The sequence below is a fragment of the Neophocaena asiaeorientalis genome, unplaced genomic scaffold (genome assembly GCF_003031525.2).
Source record: "Neophocaena asiaeorientalis asiaeorientalis breed wild unplaced genomic scaffold, Neophocaena_asiaeorientalis_V1.1 scaffold1, whole genome shotgun sequence".
NCBI lineage: Eukaryota > Metazoa > Chordata > Mammalia > Artiodactyla > Phocoenidae > Neophocaena > Neophocaena asiaeorientalis.
This window is the reverse complement of record NW_020171981.1, coordinates 5,853,232-5,876,862: the sequence shown is the minus strand read 5'-3', so window position 1 is coordinate 5,876,862 and position 23,631 is coordinate 5,853,232. Positions and strand designations below refer to the sequence as shown.

The window sequence follows — 23,631 nt, the reverse complement described above, 5'->3', positions numbered from 1 at the left end:
TAACTCTCCCTGATTATCCCCTGACCCTAAGGGACCCCATCAACCTGCCCGCACTCCAGCAGAGCCCCCGCCCTGTCCAGCATTACCTGGGCCAAGTTGCTGATCAACTGGGGCAGCATGTTGAGGGGGATTTTTAAGATGTTGAACAGGGACACGGACACAAAGGCCTTCTCAGCATCCAGCACATTGTTCTTGTCCACGGACACGTACATCCCGAGGGTGGTCAGGGTCACCTGGGCAGGGGTGGGGAATGGGTGTCAGGGTGGCGTCTGCAGGGTCCAGGGGCCCGGGCTGGCCAGGCAGGAGGCGAGACGCCAGCCCAGGCAGGGGCGCCTCACCAGGAAGGGGGTGCAGATCCAGATGAAAGTGGACGTGGCGTGGAGGTAGGCAGCCTGGCGCATCAGCCGGAGCTCCTCCTGCCGGATGTCCTCCACCTGCTTCAAGAAGCTGGGCTCCCAGGCATACAGCTTCAGCACCTTGATGCCACCCAGGATCTCGCTCATCAGCTTGACGCGTGAGTCCTTGAGTTTCATTTGCTCTACCTACGGAGAGTGTGGAAAGTACACACCCCGAGCCCCTCCCCAGACCTCTACCCACAGGGGCTCACACCTTCCCTGCACTCACACACACAGGGCAGCCGGACTGCTCACCGTTCCTCCCTGCCTGCCCGTGCTGCAGCCCAGCCTGGAATACCCAGCCTGCCCTGGACAAAATCCAGCTCCAGCCTCAGTGCCCCACCACTGACCCTCGCAGGCAGCATCCTCTTTCCCTTCTCTGGGTTTCTAAGGGAATAGATCCCTTATTCCTCTTTGTTCCCCAGTCCCTATAACCCAGGGTGCAGCGTGCCAAATCAATCTATTCATTCACCCCAGTTTATTGAGTGCCTATTATGTGCCAGGCCATGTGCTAGACGTAGGGCAGACAATGAAGAACACCTCAAAGCCCTGGCCATCATGAAGCTGACAGTCTGATGGGCGACGTAGACAGGAAGCAAACAACCACCTGAATAAATGCTTAATAAATTATTACGCATACTCCGATGGGAGTTACAGGATTCTGGGAGAGAATAATGGGGTAGGGACTGGGAAATCAGAGTTTATGCTGGGAGGTGAAGGAAGGGAGGGAACTGGGCAAGGAAGGAAGGGTGAAGCACATTCCAGGGAACAGTATGTATGGTAGCCCAGAGGTATTCAGAGCTTGTTGATTTGGAGAAAAGAAAGGCCATACTGGATGAAACTTGGCCATATCCCAGGGGGTGAGGGATTGAAAGGTGAGCAGGGGCCTGGTGGGTGGTGGTAGGGAATTTGTCATTTATCCTATGTACAGCGGGAAGCTAGGGAAGACATCAGTAAATGTTTGCAAATAAATAATGAGCCTTGGTTCCTCAGCTGCAAAATGAGAATGTTTCTAAAACCCTCTCAGGGTTGGGGGCTAGAATAAGCTAAGGTTTGTGAAAGTGGCTTGGAGCCGTCCATACTCGGTGAGCAAGGTAGTTGGTAAAGCCCAGGTTAGTAGTGACTGCTCTCCACCAGGTACCTGGCCAAGGCTCCAGGCAGGAGCAGCGCAGTTGCTAGCACCCACCTGGAACGCACGCATTTTCACAGCCACGGCTCCATTGAGCGGAATCAGCAAGACCATGAGAGCGACTCCAGCCAGGACAGAGGGACCCAGGTTCTGAGGAGGCACAATAGATAGACTAGACAGACAAACAGAGTATATAGACAGAACCCAACAGGCAGAGGCCTATTGACCTGAAATGCAGGGAAGGGCAAGAAGCAAAAGATCATGGTCAGCCAAACAGACGGACAGCAAAAAGCAGACACACAGATAAAGCCAAAATGACAAAAACATTTGCAAAAACAGCCAGCCATCAGATAATGACAAGAGATAGGGACAAACAGGCAGACATAGAAGGGTGTCCAGACACACAGGAAGGCAAATAAAGACAGGCAATGACAGTCAGAGTCACACCCACCTTGCCTCCAAGTCCCTCTTCCCTCCCCTGGGCTCTGTGAGAAGGATTATCACACAGGCCAGAAAGACGTGACTGCAGACACCGGCAACCTCACAGTCCTGTCCCCCACCCCTCTGCTGACCCAGAATAACCCTCTCTTGTCCCATCTGAAGGAAGGAGAAGGTCAGAGGAAGGGGGCAGAGATCAGGGTTCAAGAGTCACCTGCCAGGACTTCCCTGGTGGCACAGTGGTTAAGAATCCGCCTGCCAATGCAGGGGACACGGGTTCGAGCCCTGGTCCGGGAAGATTCCCACATGCCGCAGAGCAACTAAGCTCATGAGCCACAACTACTAAGCCTGCACCCTAGAGCCTGAAAGCCACAACTACTGAGTCCGTGAGCCACAACTACTGAAGCCCGTGCTCCGCAACAAGAGAAGCCACCGCAATGAGAAGCCCGCGCACCGCAAGGAAGAGTAGCTCCCGCTTGCCGCAACTAGAGAAAAGCCCGCGCGCAGCGACAAAGACCCAACACAGCCAAAAATAAATACTAAATAAATAAATAAACTTATTAAAAAAAAAAAAAAAAAGAAGAGTCACCTGCCAGAGGAAGTACACTGCCAGGATCATCTGCAGTGGTGCTGACCACAGCAGGTTGACGAAGGGGACAACATCCATGAAGCGCTGGGCGTCCACCGACATGAGGTTAACAATTTCTCCCACAGTGGACTCACGTTTGACTGAACTGGTGATGACCAGAGCCTGCAGGTGGACAGCAGGGTGACGGACTGGGCCCGCGAGTCTCTCCAAAGCTCCCCAGGGCTGGCTTCCCCAGCCCCCCATGCCCTGCTCCAGCTGACCTTCCTGTAGATGACACCTATGATGCCCGTGCGAAACCTCAACCCCATCACAAAGATGCAGCGGTAATACTGGTGTAAGATCAGAGTCTGCATCACGGAGCACACGAACATCAGCCCGGCCACCAGAAAGCCCCACCAGGTGGGGGCCGTGGGGTTTGAAATAAATCTGATCAGGACGCTGGAAGGTGAGGAGAGAGGCATGAGGGTGGGCAGGGCTCCCCCAGTCTACTCCCTCTACTGCTGCCCTCCCCTTTCCCCTCAGCCTCCACTCTGCCCCTGCCTCTGAAACCTCTCAGGGGGAGGCTGCTGGCCCTCCACACCCCCACCCAGACCAGGGGGACTTGCGCAGAGCTGCCTCAAGCCCTCCATCCTTACTCCTTTCTGCCTCCACCTCCTTTCCTGCCTACCATGGCCCCCCGCCACCCAACCCTTTATCACCCTCTGGCCACCTGCCTCACCGGCCTGCCTTTCTTGCCTCCTTGGACCGTGTGGCAGGAAGCAGTGCAACATGTCCATTGATTACACTTTCCCGCATCTTCTTCTGGGCTGCCGAGGGCTCTGAAGTCCACTGCGTGACCACACAGACTCTCGCCCCTCAAATCCACCCATCTCAATATCAGCGGCCTCCCACGCTGCCCAGTGACCTTCTCCGGGGCCCTAATCTACTTCCTCTCCCACAGTCCTTTTCACCTCTTATCCTCTCACCTGTCCTCACTCCCCACCTCTCTCAGCAGCTGCCCACTTAAATCTTCCCACTGAGAACTCCCTGCCAACTACAAACTTCCCTGCAAACACTTGCCCTCTTCCTTTTGTCCTGCCTCAGGACAGGAGGCGTCCTTTCAACTTTCCACGCCGGGTCCTGCCCCCCAAGCCCTGGATCCCACCTGTCTCCTCAGGAACATGTGTCGTCGTTGGCCCCCTTTTTCTCCTGGTCTTCAGTCCCCTCCTCTCCACTGGCAGCTCTGTGCCTTGGCCGACTGACATGACCAAGTCTCTTCCATGTTAGGACAAACCTCCCCTTGACCCCATGGAGCAACCTCCATAGTCATGGCCAGGCTTCTTCTGCTGTGGGTTGGGTGTAACTCCCCAAAAGACATTTCAAGTCATAACCCCTGGTACCTGTGCATGTGACCTTATTTGGAAACAGGGTCTTTGCAGATGTAATCAAGTTAAGATAAGGTCATATTGGAGTAGGGTGGCCCATAATCCAGTGACTGGTGTCTTTATAAGAGAAAAGAGAGGGAGGTTTGCACACAGAGACACAGATGCAGACAGACAGACAGACAGACAGACAGACACACACACACACACACACACACACACACACACACACAGGAGGATGCCATGCAAAGATGGAGGCAGAGATCGGAGCGACGAGTCTCTAAGCCTAGGAATGCCAAGGACTGCCAGCTCCACCAGCACCTGGGAGGCGTGGAACAGATTCTCACCCAGAGCCTCTAGAAGGAACCTACCCACTGACACTTTGATTTCAGACCTCTGGCTTCCAGAAGTGTGAAAGAATACATTTCTGTTTTCAGCCACCCAGTCTGTGGTACTCTGTTACCCTAGAAAACTAAGAACCTTTATAGGAAGTTTCTAGACCTCCACTGGCCCCGTCTCCACTGCAGAAACCCTATTCTCAGGCCCTTCCCTTGTGTCGCAGCCTCTGTTCCTGGCAAAGTCACCCACAAACTCCACGTTGCCTTCCTCAGGCTCTATTTTACTGGTCAACTTGCTTCACTGGAGACCACACCTTTCCCCATAAGGGTTCTCTGTGCCCTGCTCCACAATCTGGGTTCTTTTCCCCACTTCGTCCCCCCACACTAGTCTTCTGCTCGCCCATACCTGTCAGAATGCCCTAGGGCTCTGTCTGGGGCCTCTGCAGGGCTCTCTGGGAGAGGTTAGCCACAGATATGGGACCCTGGGCTTCCACCCGATGCCTCTGCAAATGTGATCTCCAGCTAGCTGGGAATCTCCAGCAACTCAGGCCCAAAATGGCCAAGATGCCCCTCACCACCTTGCCCAGGGCCCAGGTCTCTCTTCCTGCTGAGTTCACCATCTCAGCAAAAGATCCATCATCCTCCAGCTACCCAGGCCAGAACCCAGGTCACCTTTTTGCCCTCCCTCTCCCTGGCACCAACACTCATTTCCAGAGAGTAGCTCCTGAATCCTTTCTCATTCCTGACCTGGACTTTCCTTGGACCTGGTTGGCCCATTTCCATGTGGCCACCCTGCCCTGCCTCCCCCACACTACTGGCAGGGGATCCTTCCAGAATGAAAACCAGATACCCCTCCCTGGCTTCAAATCTTTCAAGGATTTCCTTAGCTCTCCCTCCCTCCCTTTGTTGTCCTGCCCCTCACTTTGGTCACCCCCCCACCCCCGCCACAGCATTCAGAAGTACCTGGAGTTCCTGAGTTATGCTGTTTCAGGCCTTTGTGACTTTGCACCTTCCCCTCCTTCCTCACCTAGTCAGCAAATTGCCTGTCTTTCCAAACTTGATAAGCTCTCTGGCTGGCAAGTGTACCCTGCCCCTTCCCAGGCTGGCTTCCTTGCTCCTCTGGGGTTTTTTCAGACACCTAAGTACACCTCCGCCCACACTGTGCTCTAATAGACTTACACATTGGTTTCTCCCACAAGACTTTAAGACCATACCTTAGTCACCTTTGTATACCTAGTGTCTGGCACCATTCTGGGACCCGGGGGCTCAAAATATGTTCACTGAATGAATGAATGCACAAATGTACGATTGGAGGGCCAGAGGATTGAGGGCTCAGCTGCTAGCTCCTTCCCATCCCCTCATTTGAGAGCTCTTTCTAGACCAAGCCACTCACGTGAGAGATGGCGGAGCCTATCATCTGGAAAGAGCACCGTAGATGGAGTTCAGAGCCCTGGACTGAAATCCATCTTTCCCAGCTGTGTACCCTTGGCCAAGTCACTTCACCTCTCTGAGTTCCCATTTCCTCATTTTCTGGATTGTTTTTTGCTTTTCTGCTTCCTTGTTTGTAAAATGGGAAAAGGGCACCTCTCCGTAGGATTGTCAGGAGGATTTAAAGAGAGAATGTATGTTAATGTATACATCAGGGTACCTGGCAGTTGTACTTAGTCCAGATAAGTTGGATGTGAATGGGGAAATGAGGTGCAGAGGCTCTGCCACTCGCCAAAGGTCACACAGAAAGTGGGGATAGCCCCTTCGGTTCCTGGTCTGGGGCTCTTCTCTCTACCCATTGTCCCCGAGGCCGGCCAGCCAGCCAGCCCCTTGCCCCGGGAAGGGCCGCGTGGGAGGGGGCGTGGAGAGAGACCTCAGCAGCTGCGGGTTGATGAAGGACAGCAGGTCCTGGGTCAGCTTGAAGAACATGCTGAGGAGGAAGCTGGAGCCAAAGGTGGCCATCAGGGCCCGCAGGAAGGGGGGCTCCTGAGCCTGGGGCCGGCCCCCCAGCAACACCTCACCCTCGCTGGACAGTCTCTTCCCAGAAGCTTCCGCAGCCTGGTGTCTGGTCCGGGGAGGAAGGAGCAGTGGGTAGGAATGGGCACATGGGCTCCGTGAAGCCAAGGGCCACCGGGGCTGGCGAGGACCGGGTAGGAGGGGGAGCTGCTTCCTTGGCTCTCAGAACTGGGAGGGGGAAGGACAATGAGACTTTCCAGCTGAGAATCCCCAAGTGTCTTCAGGTGCTAGAGGATATGTGAAGGGGTGCCTTAACTGCTCCTCAAGGACTATACACCCAGCAATTCCCAACCTGTGGTCCTCTCCGTGCCCCGCCCAGGGCTGGCTCCAGGGGGGATGCTGACAAGAAGGGAGACATGGGCAGGGCTGGCTAGTGGCCTAGTCACTGGCAAGCTGAGCAGGGAGGGAGGGGAGGTGGCGTGGAGGGACAGAGAGGGGATGCAGCAGGCAGCCTGGGGGCCATTAGGTCTTCCAGAGGCTCCAAGCCATGAGCCCAAGACACTGCTGAGCAAGTCCATGTCCCTGGTTCCTTCACAGCCAGTCGGCCATCAGAGGCTCAGGTGGAACCAGCATGGGATTTCTGGGCCCTAGGCTGTGGGTGGAAGGGGTTTCGGTCCTGGGGGGCGGGGGGTGGAGGAGGACGTGGGTGAAGAAGGAGGGCTCAGAACCTCAGCTTTCTTGGCTGGGTAGTTGGCCAGAGACAGGCTGCCAGTGGGCAGGCCCTTAGCCACAGGGTCATCTCTTCCAGCCCCTGCCTCCACGCAGGAAGCAGGATTGAGAGGGGGTGCTGGCCTCAACCTTCCTCCCCCGGCCCCCTCCCCTCCTGAGGGAAGTCCCTGGAATCTACCCTTCAAGTCAGGCAGGGCAGGGCAGTGGTGAGTGCTGTGGGGCCAGACGGCTGGGTGTGGATTCTGGCTGTGTGGCCTCTGGAACACAAAGGCACTAGAACCTGCACAGCAGCTGTCGGAGACCAACCGCGTTAGTCTGCGCGATAAAGACAACGCCCGGCACGGCGTAAGTGCCACGAAAGCGTCAGCCACCCGCCAGCATCAGTAGCGCTGGGAGAGCTGACCCAGGCCTGAGCTGCCCACCCCAGGACCACCTGCACCTGCTCTTCTCCCCACGCCCAGCCATCTGATCTCCTGGGTCTACCAGCCTCGCCTGCAGGAGACCTGGGCTGTATGAAGGGGTGGGGGTAGGTGGGCGCGGGGACGGGGGAGGAGGGGCGCCTCACCGCGCTGCCTGCTCTTGTTGCTTCTTCCTCTCCTCCAGCAGCCTCTGCACCACCACGTGGGAGCGGTCCTCCTTGTTCAGGCACCAGAGGTCCCACTCCTCCAAGGGCCGCCGGTAGCTGAGGATGGCCAACCTGGACAGGCAGCACCAGCCTGGGTCAGAGTTTAGCAGCCTGGGGACAAGGGTCTCCAGAAAGGAGGGTGTCCCTAGGGAGCTGTGGCCAAGGAAAGTGTTCCTTTATTTGCACAGTGAGCTGGACGGGGGTCACTGCCTCCCACCCCAGGTTCCTACTCCCAGCCCTTTCTCACTCCTTCCCAGATGCCCCACTGACTCCTGGGCACTGATGACAAAATCCATGCTGGCCGCGGCCCTGGGGGATGACAAGGCCTGCTGGATGGAGCTCCAGCCCGAGGAGCCTCCTCAGTACAATATGGTTGACGGGCTGTCACCCAGGTCACAGACACAGTTCTCCTGCTCTAGCTGCTCAGAGGGGCGCCCAAGGAATGACAGCTGCAAGTTTACCCCTGACCAAAGAGCTGGGAACTAATTATGGTCTCCTTCTAGGACCCTAGGCCTGTCCCCACGGCCTGCCAGACACAGGTCTGGCCTGTGCCCTGGGATCAGAACTGGACCAGGACCGGCCTCTGTACTCAGCCCCCAGCCCAAACAGACAGGCTTCCCACCCTCGCCTGCCCCACGCCCACTGGGGTTCACAGCTCCTCAGGCCCCTGAACTCCTGGCCTGCTCCCCTTCCTCTTTCTCATCCCCCAACTATCCGTCCCCATTCCCCGTCCCCCGGGCCCCCAGGCTTGGGGAAGAGCCAACTCACTTTGTAAACCACCAGAAAGACAGGCGGGAGAGGAAGCCAGCTCCGGCCTCGGGGCAGGGGTTCTAGAAGGTGCAAGAGTGGGGCAGGGGACATCAGGAGGGCACACCACCCTCTCTAGGCAGAGCAGAGGGAGGAGGGCGCCCCGTTCCTTCCTGCTCCAAGCCCCAGTGTGCACACTGTGGAGGTGACATGAAGATGGAATGAACTGGAAGGGATGGGGGGATGCTGGTGAGGGCTGGGCTGAGGGGTGGGCTGTGGCACCCCCACTACCACCCACCTCCATTAAGACTCACGGGGTCAATATTCTTGGGGGAGAAAAATGGTGGCTTCTCCCTGGAGCACGAGAGGACGAGGGCAGAGAGCACCAGGGCAAAGTAGATATAGAAGGTGGTGAAGCGGAAGGGGTCTGAGATCTTGCCCTGGGGGAGAAAGGAGAGCAGCCTCAGAGCTTGGGAAGCCCTGGGCCTGCAGCCCTTGCCCCAAGGAGTCCTTTGGGGCACCAGACCCTCTGGGGTAGAAGTCAGCAAAAGTGGGTACCTGGGTCCCCCTGCCCTGAGGCTTCTGAGAGACGGGAAATGTCATAGGGGGTCCACTGTCCTGTGGAGACTTGCCCTGCTCATCTACATCACCTTGTCTAACCCTCCCTAACAGGTAGGAAATCTTATGATACTCAGTCTGCAACTGAGGAAATGAGACTCTAGATGACTCAGGAATTTGCCCAAGATCACAAAGAGTAAGTGGGTTGTTCCCAGCCTGTGCTCTTATGAATATACTTGACTGCCTCCTCTTGAGATGGAGAAACGGAGACACTAGATTGATCCCCAGTGTTCCTACCACGCCCACGCACCACTGAAGATCCAGAGGAAGGCCAGGAACTGAGGGAGGTGGGGAAAAAGGGAGAACAAGACGACGGGATTCCAGGAAAGCCAGAGCCGTTCGTGTCTGCGCACCTGCTCTCACTGAACGGACATCGTACTTGGTGGTGGCTGCTACGTTCCCACGGACAGCCAACAATGGCTGCATCTGGCTGCGTTCCCCTGGGTTACAATGGCCCTCCCCCGGCTCACCAGTCTGCTTCTCAGCAGAGATACAAGTAGGGAATGACACAAAAAGGACTAAACAGCAGAGGAGGTCCTGGGAGCTGGGTAGGGGCAGAAGAGAGGAGCCTGGGACCCAGCAGTGACCTTGAGCTCTGGGGACAATCCCTAGACAGCAGGGGACCTGGCAGGTTCCTCTCTTCCGCTTACCTGTGCCAAAGCTGAAAGGATCTTGGAACGGAAGGGGATGATGCCACAGACCACACACAGGAACCAGAAGATGATGAGGACCCCCGAAGACCGAACCCCCTGCAGCCGCTCATACTGGATCAGCAGGGTGGCCAGCAGCTGTGCAGGGAGGGCAGGGGAGGCTGGGCCGGAGCACACACATCTGGACCTGCCTCCATTCCTCCCCATGCCACATGGCCATACGTTTCTGGGGTTACCCACTCCTAAGGTGTCCAGCCTTCTCCTCAGAGCCCATGGTTCCCCCATCACAATCCCACAACCCACTGGAGATCCTCCCCAACCCAGATTCCCTGGTCCCACACTGACCATGGTGACCCCCACCACCAAGGGGGTGACAAAGAAGATGGGAGCAGGGGCCCAACCATGGACCAGGCCATGGAAGGAGTAGAAGAGGTCAATCCAGGAGACACACCACAGCAGGACGCCCAAGGCCTATGAACAGGGCACATGTTGGGGCCTCCATCCCCAAAGAAAGGGATGGTCCCCACTGGGGAGGAGCCTTTGCTCCTGAAACCAACAGACCTGCCCAGGTTTGCCCCCAAGGGCTGGGCTGGGCACTGGCCAGAATCTTCTCCAGGGTGGGGAGAGCATTGCTGGAGAACTTGATTGAACTTCCCCAAGCAGAGATTATCTTAGCCCAGCTGGCAGGCTGCCATGGCCCTGAGCACAGGGAGGGTGAGGCTGGGGAACCCAGACCAGTCACTGAGGGTGGGGAAAGGGACCCATTAAAAGGAGAATCTCCTAGGTCCTGGTCCCACCCGCAGGAGAGCCCTGAGCCGCTGACCGTCTTGACCCTAGAGAGACTAGAGAGAACAATGTAGCCTTGGTGGCGGTGCCGCAGGTAGAACAGATAGCAGGGCAGGGCAGCCCACAGGTAGATGCAGGGGACCCAGGCCAGCACGGAGTTCTGGAAGCAGGGAGTGACGTCCGGGTTGTCTGTGTGCACGGACAGATTGGAGTCCTGGGGACAAAGAGGAGAATTCAGGGGCAGCCTTGTGCAGCCCTGGGCTCACGCTCCAGGGAGGGGGCTGGGCCAGAGAGCTGCTCCATGCGCTCTGGGGGTCAGAAGGCGTGTGAATATGAAAGTCTAAGTGTGCAAACCAGCAGGCATCGTCCCGAGTGTGAGCTCTTCCAGGAGGCTAAGGGCGCTCCATTTCCTCATATTTTCTCTGTCTCTCTAACTGATGTTTAATTTAAGCACAATAAACCACACCCATTTGAAGAGCACAATCCAATGAGTGACAGTTGTACACACCTGCAAAACTGCTCCCACCATAAAGACAGAGAATAAGCCACCGTTCCACGAGTTCCTCTGTGCCCCTCTGCAGCCCATCCCTCCCAGGCAAACACGGGTCTGCTTTCTGTCGTTCTAGATTTCCGCTCTTTTATTTTAAATTAATTTTTAATTTTATCAAAGCAATATATACACATGGTTGAAGAGCCCACTTTCTCTCTAAGGCTCTCCCAGGGAAGGGATAGGGAGACTCTCTGAGCTTTAGTTGCCTCTCCTTTAAACTGGGGGCAGCCATCCCTGCCCCACCTACCTCCTCAGTGGGTGTGAACTCAAAGGAGCAAGGGGATGTGGAGAGAGCTTTGTAAACAAAGCTGGGGCGACCAACCACCCCAGTGTGCATAGAACTGTCCTGGTTCTAGCACTGACAGCCTTGTGTCTTGGGGAACCACTGAGTCCAGACAAGACCGCTTTTTGTCTTTGCACCTAAGAACTTTTCTGGAAAGAGATGGGGGAACACATTCAAACACATATTTTACCAAGACTTTTCCCCAAGGCCACCGATGAACTAATCATTTTTTCCCTTCTTGCAAAGTATTAGACTGTCTTTACAGAAACTCATAAAATATAAACAACTTAAAAAAAAAAAAGGGACTCTCCTGGTGGCGCAGTGGTTAAGAATCCACTTGCCAATGCAGGGGACACAGGTTCGATCCCTGGTCCAGGAAGTTCCCATATGCTGCGGAGCAACAAAGCCCATGCGCCACAACTACTGAGCCAGCGTTCTAGAGCCCGCGTGCCGCGACTACTGAGCCCACGTGCCGCAACTACTGAAGCCCGTGTGCCTAGAGCCCATGCTCCGCAACTAGAGAAGCCACCACAATGAGTAGCTCCTGCTCGCTGCAACTAGAGAAAGCCTGCACGCAGCTACGAAGACCCAAGGTAGCCAAAAAAAAAAAACCCAAACCTCACCCACAATCCCATCCACCTAGAGACGACTCAACACCAGAAGATAGAACCCTCTACCTTCTAACTGCCAGTTTAAATAATTGTCATTTTTATTTTTGTCGAAGTTATAACATGCACATAATTCTAAAGGTACATGAAAAGAAAATGGTACCCTGCCTCATCACTCCCCACCCCTAGTTCCACTTTCCAGGGGTAAGTATGTTCAAATATGCTAACTTTTTCTGGTAGCTACTTCTATGTTTTTTGCTTTTAATATCGTTACATGATCTACCACTATTTGATAATCACTCTTTTCTTTTGTTCTGGAAGTTAAAGCTGTACCTCTCTTACATTCTCTCCACTTGAACTTCCTCAACTTTCCATGTAGAAACAGAACAGGCTTTTGTTAAATAAATATTCACAGTTCACACTTTTTTGACTATATAAATATTGTTCACTACGACTGGCTCTACGCCTTTCAATACCTGTGTGACCTTGGGCAAGACGCTTGACCTTCACCTCTCTGGGCCTTAGTTTCTTCCAGGGTAACACTGAGATGATAACATCTCCCACGAGGCCCCTCCCACCTGGCCCCTCAGCCATCAGCCTAGCCCATGCCCCCACCTCTTCCCGAGCAATTTCCACGGGGTTCTGGTCTCTTCCCTTCCATGCCCTATGGGCCCAGATCGCTGCCCACACTCTCCTGGTCTTCCCCTTCCTCCCTGGTCTTTCCTTCTAAGTCTCCTTACTGGTTCCCCTGCTTGGCATCAGAGTGCCCGGAGCTCAGTCCTCTCCTCTTCTCCATTTCCTTTTCCATTTGCACTCACCCCCAGGGCAATCTCTTCCAGTCTCACCTACATGCCAATGACTCCTAAGTTTATCTCTCTACCCCATCACTCTCCATATACCCAACTCTAAATCCGACTGCCGACTGGACGTCTCCACTTTACACATCGTACAAGAGCCTACAAGGCCCCTCACAGCGTCCCTTCCCGCCAACCTGTGACCTCTCTCACCGCCTCTTCTACATCACTCCAGCCAGTGGCCTCATTGCTATTCCTGAACATAACAGGCATGTTCCTGCCTCAGGGTCTTTGCACTGGCTGCTCTGTCTGGAACGTTCCTCCCTTAGACATCCATAAGTCTTTCTTTCTGATTGAGGCCTAGGCTGACCACCCTGTTTAATATTTCACTTGCACCCTACCCCCAGCATTCCCAGTCCACTCCCTTAACCTTTCTCTGTTTTTTCTTTTCCCTATACCTACCACCTTCTAACATGCTACATAGTTTAGAAATTTATTATGTTTTCTCTCAACTCTTTCTGCTGGCACGTGTGTTTCTTGAAGGAAAGAATCTTATTTCATTATTGATGTATCCTAAGTACCTAGAGCAGTGCCCGGCACATAGTAGGTGCTCAGCAAAAATTTGCTTAAATAACTTAAATTAAACATTTGTTGAATAAATGAATAAACAAAAGGATAATCTTATACCCTGCCTCTAAACCTTCAGTGTCTTCCTACTGACTAGAAGACAAAGTCTAAGCATGGCATTCAAGTCCCACAACTGGCCTTGAACTATCTATCTACCTACCTACCTATGTGCCTGAGTTATCCCACCTTAAGAAAACACTTCATGGAGTGGTCTGCACACCCTGCTTCCCTTTCCTCAGCCTACCCTCACTCTTTAATCCCATCTGAGTCAGCCCTCTGCCTCCAAAGCACCTGCCCATGGCTGCAAGATTCCTGAAAGGCAGCGTTGTGCCCCTTGCCTCATGGCCCCAGATCTGCAGGGGCTCCTGCTGCCCCTGGAGCCAAGTCCAAGCACCCCTCCTTGCCTTCCCACTGCTCCCGTCCCCCACTGCCAAACTCACTTCACTCTAAATCTGCTCTGAGAGTCTCACTCCTACACCTTCGCTCAGCCTGGTCCCTATTTCTTCCACTTGTCAAGATCCCTACAGGGAAGGGTGGTGGGCCCGGCTTAGGACCCACCTCTCCCATCTTGAGCACCCTTCCTGCTCTGAAGTCAGCACCTAACGATGGAGCCGCCTTCTGGAGTACGTCTTCCACTTGATGACGCTCTGATAAAGGCCTGCTATGAGCCAGGCAGCGGGGGGAGGCACACTCGGAACAGACCTGTCCCTGACCCTGGGGAGCATGAGGTCCAGGCACATGCTTTTTTGGGGCGTTTCACTCAAACCCCGGAGGGCAGAGGTTGTCCTGTGTACATCTTGAATTCTGGAGCCCTGTACTCAGTAGTCGCTCAAGCAACGCGAGCTAAGGACCAGAAGACTCTTGCTAAGCACTGGGCACATGGCCCTGGGCTGGGCACTGGGTCACAGAGAGGGGTTGTTCTGTAGGCCTGATCACGCTGTACCAGGAGAGGGGAGACAGATGCCCTGGCCCATATTGTTTTCCTCTTTAAAACATTTCTGGGCTTCCCTGGTGGCGCAGTGGTTGAGAGTCCGCCTGCCGATGCAGGGGACACGGGTTCGTGACCCGGTCCGGGAAGATCCCACATGCCGCGGAGCAGCTGGGCCCGTGAGCCATGGCCTCTGAGCCTGCGCGTCCGGAGCCTGTGCTCCGCAACGGGAGAGGCCGCAGCGGTGGGAGGCCCGCGTACCGCAAAAAAACCCCCACATTCCTTAGCCAAGTATAGTATACTTACAGAAAAGTACACACAGCTTAAGTATACGCCTCAGTGAATTTTCACACACTGAACACGCCTGTGTAACTAGAACTAGAATCAAGAAACAGGACATTGCCAACCCCCAGAAACCCCTGTTGTGCCCCCTCCAAGCCACTCCTCATCCCAGGAGAACACCGTTCTGAGTTCCAACGACATGTGATTTTGCCCACATGGGACCTTCCTATAAAGGAAATCACACATTTCCTGGGTCTTTCATGTGTGGCTTCTTCTCTCCGCACTGCGTTTGGGGGCGTCATCCCTGGCGCTGAGTGTGAGTACGGATTCTCCCTCCCCATTTCTGCTCCTGGTCCGTTGCATGAATGGACCCACGCACTTATCCATTCCACTGTCAAGGGGCAGCTGCACCCTGCTTTAATGTTTGGCAAGCCCGTTAATCCCATCCACTTAGTTGCCATCCAGATAGCTGGCCCAAGGCCACCCCCAACTCTGACCATCTGGTCTTCGGGTCTGGAGTGAACTGCCAACCTCTCTGGGCCCAAGCTGAGCTTCGCCTTCTACAGAAAGCATTTCTGGGGCACCCCAGCCTCCAGCGGGCTTTTCCTTGCTTTATTTTTTATGCTCTCAACAGCCTGGTAAGTGACTGTCAGCTGAGAGTGATCAACACCCCTTACGTTTCAGTAGCATTTTATTATAGCACTTACGTGGTCATTATTCCAAAAGAGAAGACGACGAACAATGTTAGGCAAGAGAAAAGGCAGAGGCTCCACCTGCTCTGGCAACAGGTCCAAGGACACCTGGCAGCTGGGAGCTGGGACGGACACCCAGGCTTCGTGGCACCGAGCTGGGGTCTCTCCCACCCTGTGCTGCCTGGACCTGCACCTGTGAATACATCCTCTCTCTACAGCAACGTGACCCCTTCAGGATAGACACTGGGCCCTACTCTTATTCCTCTCCTCTCCTGCCTCGCAACTTCCAGCTCCCAGCACAGGGCCAGGTATGAGGAACAGCCCAGATTGATCCTGTGAGTCAAGGTCTGTGCGTTGACAGACAAGGGAGAGAGCGTATAGGTAGACGGGAGCCTGAGTTCAAAGGCACAACCAGGAATCACCACTTTCACTGGGTCAGGGTCAGGGCTCTCTGAGGCAGGCAGGGAGTGGTCCCGAGGAGAACCAAACCCTGATGCAGAGGACCCAGTGTGGGCTGCCTCTTTGGAGACTTCATCTCCCTGAACCTCAGTCTCCACACTAATGGGAGTAATGACAGCATCCCAGCCAGCTCCCCGCAAGGGGGGAGAATGAACAGCAAAGCACCTTGACTCAAATAGGACAACACTGGAGGAAGCAGGTGACTGGCAGAGGCTGCCGGGACCTTGTTTTGGTTTCATAAACAAGTTCCACTGTGGCAACAGTCAAGAGGTCTTGGGAGGACCAGATGACGGCTCTGACCCACAGGGAGATCTGGCCTGGGCTCCTTTCCTTCAGATACGCATGTCCCAGCTGGGCAGAGCCCTCTCCAGGAGACAGTGGGTACCTGTCCTTGCCTGTGTCCTTAGACTACCTCAGACTGCTCGCTAGGACAACGACAGGACACGTCACGCACAACGTGTTCAGAACGGAAATCCTGCCCGTCCCCGCTTCTCCAACCTGCCCACCTTGATGCAGGGCAATGCTTTCCTTCTTCCAGAATCCTCTGAGTCATCCTTTTTTTTTTTTTTTCTTTTTTTGCAGTATGTGGGCCTCTCACTGTTGTGGCCCCTCCCGTCGTGGAGCACAGGCTCCAGACGCGCAGCCTCAGCGGCCATGGCTCACGGGCCCAGCTGCTCCGCGGCATGTGGGATCTTCCCGGACCGGGGCACGAACCTGCGTCCCCTGCATCGGCAGGCAGACTCTCAACCACTGCGCCACCAGGGAAGCCCTCTCTGAGTCATCCTTGATTCTTTCTCCTTCTCTCACAGCCCACACCCAAACTTTTAGCAAATCCTGTCCGCTCTACCTTCAAATTATTAGGCTGAACGATATGAAAGGGCTACATTCAACCCTTTTTAATCTATAAAAAGGCATCTTCATTTGGATCTCCCTGATGCATCCAGGATCCGACTGCTTCTCTCCACCCCACACTCTCACATGGATTGTGGCGTCGTGCCTTCTCCGGCCTCCCTGCTTCCACGCCTGCAGCTTGCCTAGCAGTCTCCTCCAGCACAGCAGCTGGAGGCAAGTCTTCATGAAACCTAAGCCAGACGTCTTAGTGATGCACCATGTCACTTCTCCGGTTAAAACCTGCCAAGGGCTCCTCATTTCACTCATAGTAAAAGCCAAAGTCTCCAAGGGGGCCTCGAGACCCTCATTATCTGCTCCCCTGTCTCTCTGACCTCAGCTTCCCCACTCCCCTCTCTCATCCCACCTGCCTCCTGGCCTCAGTGTGGTTCCCAAATGTCAGGCCTGTGCCTGCCTCAAGCCAGCAGTGCTGTGTCTCATGCCCTGGTCACCTGCAAGCTTGTGCTCAGACCTCACCTTCTCGTGGAGGTCCACCCTGACCTTCTTAATGAAAACTGGAACTGTAACCCGCATCGTGCTCCTGCATCCCCATCCCTGCTGGCCTGTCCTATTTTCCCCATAGCCCTTATCACTTTCTAGGATAGTATATAATTGAATTATTTCTTATGTTTATCGTTTTTCTGTCCTCTCTCACTGGAATATGTGTTCCGTGAGGACGGGTTTGTTCTGCTGACCAGCGTACTCCCCATTGCCTAGAACGGTTCCTAGCACAGACACAGCACTCCCATGCATTTGTTGAACAAAAGAAAGAAAGAATGAGTGAACAAATAAATGAAAGTCACCCTCCAAAGCCCACTTCTGCAGCTGTATGCCCAGGAACTAAGGATGCTCTCTCTTTGACACCAAGGCATGTGAGGGGCTCTCTGACCCAAACGAAGCTAATTGTAAATGACACAGTTGGTGGAGGTCACTTCCTGGACCCCATGATACTCCCTGCAATCCCACAGAACCCGATGGGTGACCCCTGCTTAAGCCACTGGCCCCCAATTCCCATTCCGAAGAACAGGCAGCAGGGTGAGGCACACTCGGAGGGCCCACAGCCCCTCCCCCACTGCCACCCACACAGTTTCCATGGCAACAACAGCTACCTTAATAATGTGATTAAACAGCTGGATGGGGCTGATAAGGTCTGGCACCCAGAATGGACCACACAGCAGGGGCCCCTTCATAGGCACCAAGACTGAAATCCCTGCAGACCCCAGCAGGGGGCAGATGGCTGTAAGGACCCCAGAGCTCTCTGCCCCAGCTGGGCCAGGCGCCTTCAGGGACTTCCCAGCCCCTGGGGCCCCAGGCTTGTTGATAGCCTCTGTCACTAGAAGAGTAATGACTTCCTTAATCCTGTGGGGCGGGGAGAAGGGATCAACTGACAAGTTCATTTATCTCAGCAGAAATGGAGGTGCAGAAAGGGCAAGGGCCTGTTCACATGTGCTGCGGCTTTTGGAAGGGCCTGGGGGTGGGGGTGGGGGCAAAAGCCTGGCTCACAGCCTGGCCTGCGCGTCTGCTTCTGAAAGGGGCCTTGCCAGCCAGCAACAGCTTTGCTTATTTGAACACCACTGTGTTCCAAGATTATTATTTAATGTTCACACCAGCTGAGACTCGTGGCTGGAAAGTGACCGGCCCCAGTTCACCTGGGCTGACGCCAGGACTTGAACCCAGGCCATGTAGCTCCAGAGTCCCAGTCCCCGTTAGGGCTCCAACATGACAGCCCACCTTGGAGAGAGAACACATGTGTCCAGATCACCTGAAATATTAAAAATCTTTCGGCCATACAGCCTGCCCTCAAATCACCTCTTTGCTGCAGTTCTTTTCATAGAGCTCAGGGGAAGGGTGGCCATCACGGGGTAACAGACTAGCTGGCGTTCTGGGAGCCACTGGACTAGAAACCTGAGTATCCAGTTAGAAGGAGAAGTCCAAGCCAGGGTTAGGCCCCTGTTAGCACTCACCCCCAGCCCAGCACCACCACCTGGCCCCAGCACTGGAAACAGGAACAGCTCCAGGTGGGGCAGGGGAGGGGCCCCATCACACAGCAGTGGCACATCCAAGTCTCACCCCGTCTCTCAGGATCCTGCTGCACCTGTTGCCCCTGGGACAGCCACACCAGGGAGGGGTGGACACAACTCAGGTGCTCTGATCCTGCCTCCTGGGCGGGTCAGCTGGCAGGCCCCGCTGGGATCTCCCTCCCTGGCTGGCCCCATGCTCCAAGACCATTTCCTGGTCAGGGGACCAGCAGGCGGGCTTGGCAAAGTGCCCTCCCAAATGCCACTTCCTTGACTCACTTCCCTTCCTAAGTCTCCAGCCCTCCAGACCAGGTCCGGGGCAGTCGGGGAGCAGTAGGGCTTGGGAGAGGTCAGCCTAAGGCCACAAGGGACAAAATCTTTCTTCCAGAAGCCAGAAGCTCAGAGGCTCAAAGTGGTCTAGCACCAGCTTTGTTGCCCCAGATGGGATGGAGAGAAGGGATTCTAGTGGTCCTGGCCTGGCAGGGAGGACTGGGTTCCTGGTGGGGGTGGGGTTTGGTGTCCAGGAGGCTGAGGGGTGTCTGCCAACTACCCACCGGCCTAACCTCGGGGGCCCTGCCTCTGCCAGTTTTTTGGTTAGGACCTTTGGATTTCTAAGCCGAGTTAGCCTCCCAGGAACTTCCTGGAGCCTGCCAGATGAAAGCTAATTCTGCAAACAGGTCAAGACCTGCTGAGGGCAAGCAGCCCCAAGCCCTTCCTCTCTTCACCACTAGTGCTCCTCAACCCCACTGCTCAGAATGGAGTAATCCTCCAGGCGGGGGGCAACGAGGGGCAGCAAAGGGACACTTCCAACTTCTTTGTTCTAGAGGCATCTCTGGCTCCATGATGGCTGGGCTGTTTGATCACAGTTCATTCTCTTGCAATTTATTTCCCATGAAACTCCCAAGCATAATCAGAGATGTTGGTAATCCACCCCAAAGTGGGTAGAGGTAAGAAAGAGTCAAAGAAAGGATAAGTCACTCACTCAGTACACAGTGTGTGTGAGTGCATGATGTGCGTACGCATGTCCGTGGGTCCCCTGGGGCTCCTGCCCTCACATTTAGCTGGGGCTGAGGTGGATGGATTTAGCCACAAATTCCCCAGCAAACAGCTGAAATGGGAGCCCATGGCCCAACAGCCATGCCAGCCCCTTTTTTGTAGGTCTTCCCAAACCTAACACCTCCTTCTAACCTCATATCTCTTTCTCTTTATTCCTCTTCCCAGGAATATCATGGCCTGTCACCAACAGAGAGTTTTAAGTTCTCAAATCATTTCACATTCCCTATCTTATTTGATCTCCACAACAGTCTTGTGAGGTAGTTAAGAGATCGGTTATTTCCCCCATTTCACAGATGGAAAAACTGAGGCTGTGAAGATGAGCTAGCAAAAAAGCCTTGGTAGGGACTTCCCTCGTGGCGCAGTGGTTAAGAATCCACCTGCCAATGCAGGGGACACGGGTTCAAGCCCTGGTCCAGGAAGATCTCACATGCCGCGGAGCAACTAAGCCCGTGCGCCACAACTACTGAGCCTGCGTGCCACAACTACTGAGCCCATGCATCACAACTACTGAGCCTGCACTCTAGAGCCCATGAGCCACGACTACTGAAGCCCGCGCGCCTAGAGCCTGTGTTCCACAACAAGAGAAGACACCGCAATGAGAAGCCTGTGCACCGCAACGAAGAGTAGCCCCCGCTCGCCGCAACTAGAGAAAGGCCACGCACAGCAACGCAGCCAAAAATAAATAAATTAAAAAAAAAAAAGGCTTGATAGAGTAAACAAGTGGCCCAGAGGGGCCTGAATCATGTCCCCCTCCCCTACCTTTTCACCCTTGGCTCAGGTATCTCCTGGCTTCCCTGAACTACTTCCAACAAGGTGGGTCACCAACAGGCCCCTAAGATAAAAGGTTCAGGGCCAAGTATACCTGAATAATATACAATGAAAATGAGATGCAAACTAGCACAGCACCAATGAGTAGCCCTGAACTCCAGGCCTTTGGGGTAACTGAGTTAAAGCTAAAGTTATAGCTCCAGCCTCTGGGCTTCAGACCCTGCCTCCCTTGTTTCAGCGCCGCAAACCCTCAGAGGATGAGCTGGGAACCTTCCTGGTTTCTTCCCACTCCACCTCCAGTCACCAGCCATACTGGGTACAGCCTGGAACAGCTTTCGGGAGCCAAGAAGATAATGTGGAAGATGGAAGGTGTTTAGACGTTGAGGTCGGGAAGAGGAGTGGTCAGTTCCCTTGTCATTTGAGGTATCCACGGTAGACAGTCATCCTTTGGACCTAACATAGCTGAGTCTCCCATGGACCCTGAGGTTCTCCGAGGAGGTACACACAGCTCTTGAGCAACAGGAAGTTCAGGCTCCGGGAGTCCAGAAGCCCAGATGTTCACAGTCAGACACTGGCAAAGTTGGAGCCATACCTCAGGGTCCTGTTTCCCAGTCCAGCACTCCGTAGCTGATTGTCACGTGACCTTGACAAGTCCATTCCTTCAGTTTCCCCAGCTCTGTAATGAGGGGCAGGGCCAGCTGCTCCAAGCCCCCAAGCTCTGACACTTGATTCCACAGTACCATGGAAGGGTAAAACCAAAGGATCTCTAAGCTGAGAACAGGGAGGGAGTCCTGAGTTCCCCAACTCCTGGTCCCTTGAAGCCTGTCCCTGGACAGTCCTAAGCTCTCAGGGTTAACTGTCCACCCAGGAACAGGGGGCCCTTGCACTTGAGGCTTGGGCACATCTGCCCCCTTAATTTACGAGTCCTGCACCTGACCGCCTCAGACACCACGACCATGCTGTAGCCACATCAGCCAGGCTCAAGTGGCAGTGAGAGGAAGTTTACTCTTGAGCCAAAGGGACAAACTCTGGACGCTGGCAACACGTGACCAGGCCAGGCTGGACGACAGACAGGGCTCCTGTGGCCACAAGGGCAGCCTCAGAGAAGTTGCACCATCTCTGATTAACCATTTAGTGACCCAGAGAATAACAGAGATCCCTGGGCTTCCCTGGTGGCACAGTGGTTGAGAGTCCGCCTGCCAGTGCAGGGGACACGGGTTCGTGCCCCGGTCCTGGAAGATTCCACATGCCGCAGGGCGGCTGGGCCAGTGAGCCATGGCTGCTGGGCCTGCGCGTCCGGAGCCTGTGCTCCGCAACGGGAGAGGCCACAACAGTGAGAGGCCCGCGTACCGCAAAAAAAAAAGAGATCCCCAAAGACATGTTTTACAGGTATTCTCCCTGGGCTTCCCTGGTGGCACAGTGGTTGAGAGTCCGCCTGCCAGTGCAGGGGACACGGGTTCGTGCCCCGGTCCTGGAAGATTCCACATGCCGCAGGGCGGCTGGGCCAGTGAGCCATGGCTGCTGGGCCTGCGCGTCCGGAGCCTGTGCTCCGCAACGGGAGAGGCCACAACAGTGAGAGGCCCGCGTACCGCAAAAAAAAAGAGATCCCCAAAGACATGTTTTACAGGTATTTCATTGCCCCACATTTCAAAAATTCATGTAACCCCCCTCAGTACAGCCCAAACACAGCCCAAGAGTGGGGTTCCTGACTGTATACACACACTTATGTACACACACGGGCACACACACATGCACACACACCCACACGAGCACCCACCCATGGGTAACACACACTGGGCACACACAACAGCAAGCACATATGTACAAATACTTGAAATGGCAAAAAGAGGTAGAAATTGGGATTCTGAGGCCCTGGATTTGAGACCAGCCTATGCTGGGCAGCCCCCGGATGATCACCGACAAGCCCCTTGAACCTGAGCTCATCTGTGAACTGGAGACGCACCACCACCTGCCTCCCAGAGCTGCAGTGATGGTCACGGGAGCTGCTGTGAGTAGATTCTGAAGGCTGTAGGAAGCTCTTGCGCTGTCTGCACGGACCGCACTCAACTATGCTGGGGGTCTGGACTCGGCAGCCCGAAAAGTAGCCTGATGTCTTAGGAGGGACTTGGCGTGTGCGTGAAAAGGCCTGCTTTTCTATCCCAGCTCTGCGCTCCTCTAACTGGCTGACTTTGAGCAAGTCTCTAGGCCTCGCCTTCCCCATCTGTAAACGGAGAGGGTGGGACCAGGAAATCCTGCTATCCTATACCTGTAAGGGCCTGCCTCCAGAGTGAGGTCTGCCTCTCCTTCCTGAGGCTGGTGCAGTGAGGATCACCTCCTCTCTGGTGGCTCTTGCCCAGAGGAAAGAAGGAACCTTTCCCAAGCAGGCAGGAACTGTTTAAGAAGGGGGAAGCCCAGTGGAGCCAGGCTCCCAGAGCACCTGGCTGACCGGCTGTGGCAGTGGGCATCCAAGTCCTAGTCTATGGGGCAGGTGCTGAAGCGTCATCAGGATCTAGTAATGGGGAAATGCCACTTCAGCACCCTGCGGTCAGCCCCAGAGAGGGACTGCCGTGAGGTGGCAAGTGCGGGCACTTTCTGGTCAGGGTGCCACCCACCGAGCCCTCCAGGAGCCTAGTACTTGGCTTTCCCAGGCTCTCCCACGTGGCTGGGGAGGACAGGGCAGGTCCTGAAGGCCACTAGGGACCTGGCTCTGGGCGGCGCCACCAGGCCCCCTCCTGGCATCACATCGCCCCCTCCGCGGGGCTGTCTAAGGGCTCGCCGGTGCGCGCCTTCAGTCCCGGGACACCTCCTTACCCAGAACTTGGAGCCGCACAGAGCATCCATGGGGCGGGAGCTCGGCCGCGAGGACAGCGAGCGAGGTCTCTATCAGCCCGGGGGACGGACCTAGAGCCCGCCCAGAGCCGCCTCCAGCCCCGCCCTCCGCCCCGGCCCGCCCCTCCCAGCCCTTCCCCCAGGCCCTTTGGGTCGAACTGAGACAGCGCCTCTAAGAAACTGCGGCTCCCGGAGGGATTTTGGGACAGTGGCGGCGGGCCATTGACACAGTGACAAGCCCCTCGGGTGGCCACTGGGCCGCGCCGGAGAGATGCCCCGGAAAGATGAGGCTGATAGGGCTGGAGCAGGGTCTGTTTCCAAGGGACACACCCCCCTTCCCACCGCGCACGACTCTGCGGGGAGTGGGGGGGGGAGGGTGGCCCCCAGGAGTCAAGGGACATGAAAAGGGACTTAGCAAGACTCGCTCCGTGAATAGATCCTTGTCACGTTCATCTCTGAATGTCAGTCTCCCCATCTGTGAAATGGGAAGAGCTGTGTGC

The 23,631-nt window shown here is 55.2% G+C and overlaps 1 protein-coding gene across 11 annotated transcripts in view; it reads right to left on the bottom strand.

Annotated features, from left to right (window-relative positions):
• ABCC3 (ATP binding cassette subfamily C member 3) overlaps positions 1-23,173 on the bottom strand; it is a 43,559-nt gene extending 20,386 nt beyond the window's left edge. For 8 of the 11 annotated variants that reach the window (XR_003003302.1, XR_003003304.1, XR_003003306.1 and 5 more), the window contains exons 1-13: positions 23,114-23,173; positions 10,387-10,563; positions 9,909-10,034; positions 9,564-9,701; positions 8,610-8,735; positions 8,317-8,378; positions 7,489-7,620; positions 6,112-6,303; positions 2,812-2,989; positions 2,552-2,713; positions 1,582-1,674; positions 339-542; positions 87-233 (exon numbers count right to left, since the gene is read on the bottom strand). Coding sequence is in view for 8 of the 11 variants with exons in the window: in XM_024745031.1 (XP_024600799.1) it covers positions 87-233; positions 339-542; positions 1,582-1,674; positions 2,552-2,713; positions 2,812-2,989; positions 6,112-6,303; positions 7,489-7,620; positions 8,317-8,378; positions 8,610-8,735; positions 9,564-9,701; positions 9,909-10,034; positions 10,387-10,563; positions 23,114-23,143 (1,767 nt within the window). In the remaining 3 variants the exon portion in view is untranslated. Of the gene's footprint in view, positions 1-86; positions 234-338; positions 543-1,581; positions 1,675-2,551; positions 2,714-2,811; positions 2,990-3,269; positions 4,067-6,111; positions 6,304-7,488; positions 7,621-8,316; positions 8,379-8,609; positions 8,736-9,563; positions 9,702-9,908; positions 10,035-10,386; positions 10,564-23,113 lie in introns of those variants that run through there. The other 3 variants (XM_024745049.1, XM_024745060.1, XM_024745077.1) reach the window with 3 other exon arrangements.
• Between the last annotated feature and the right edge of the window lie 458 nt (positions 23,174-23,631).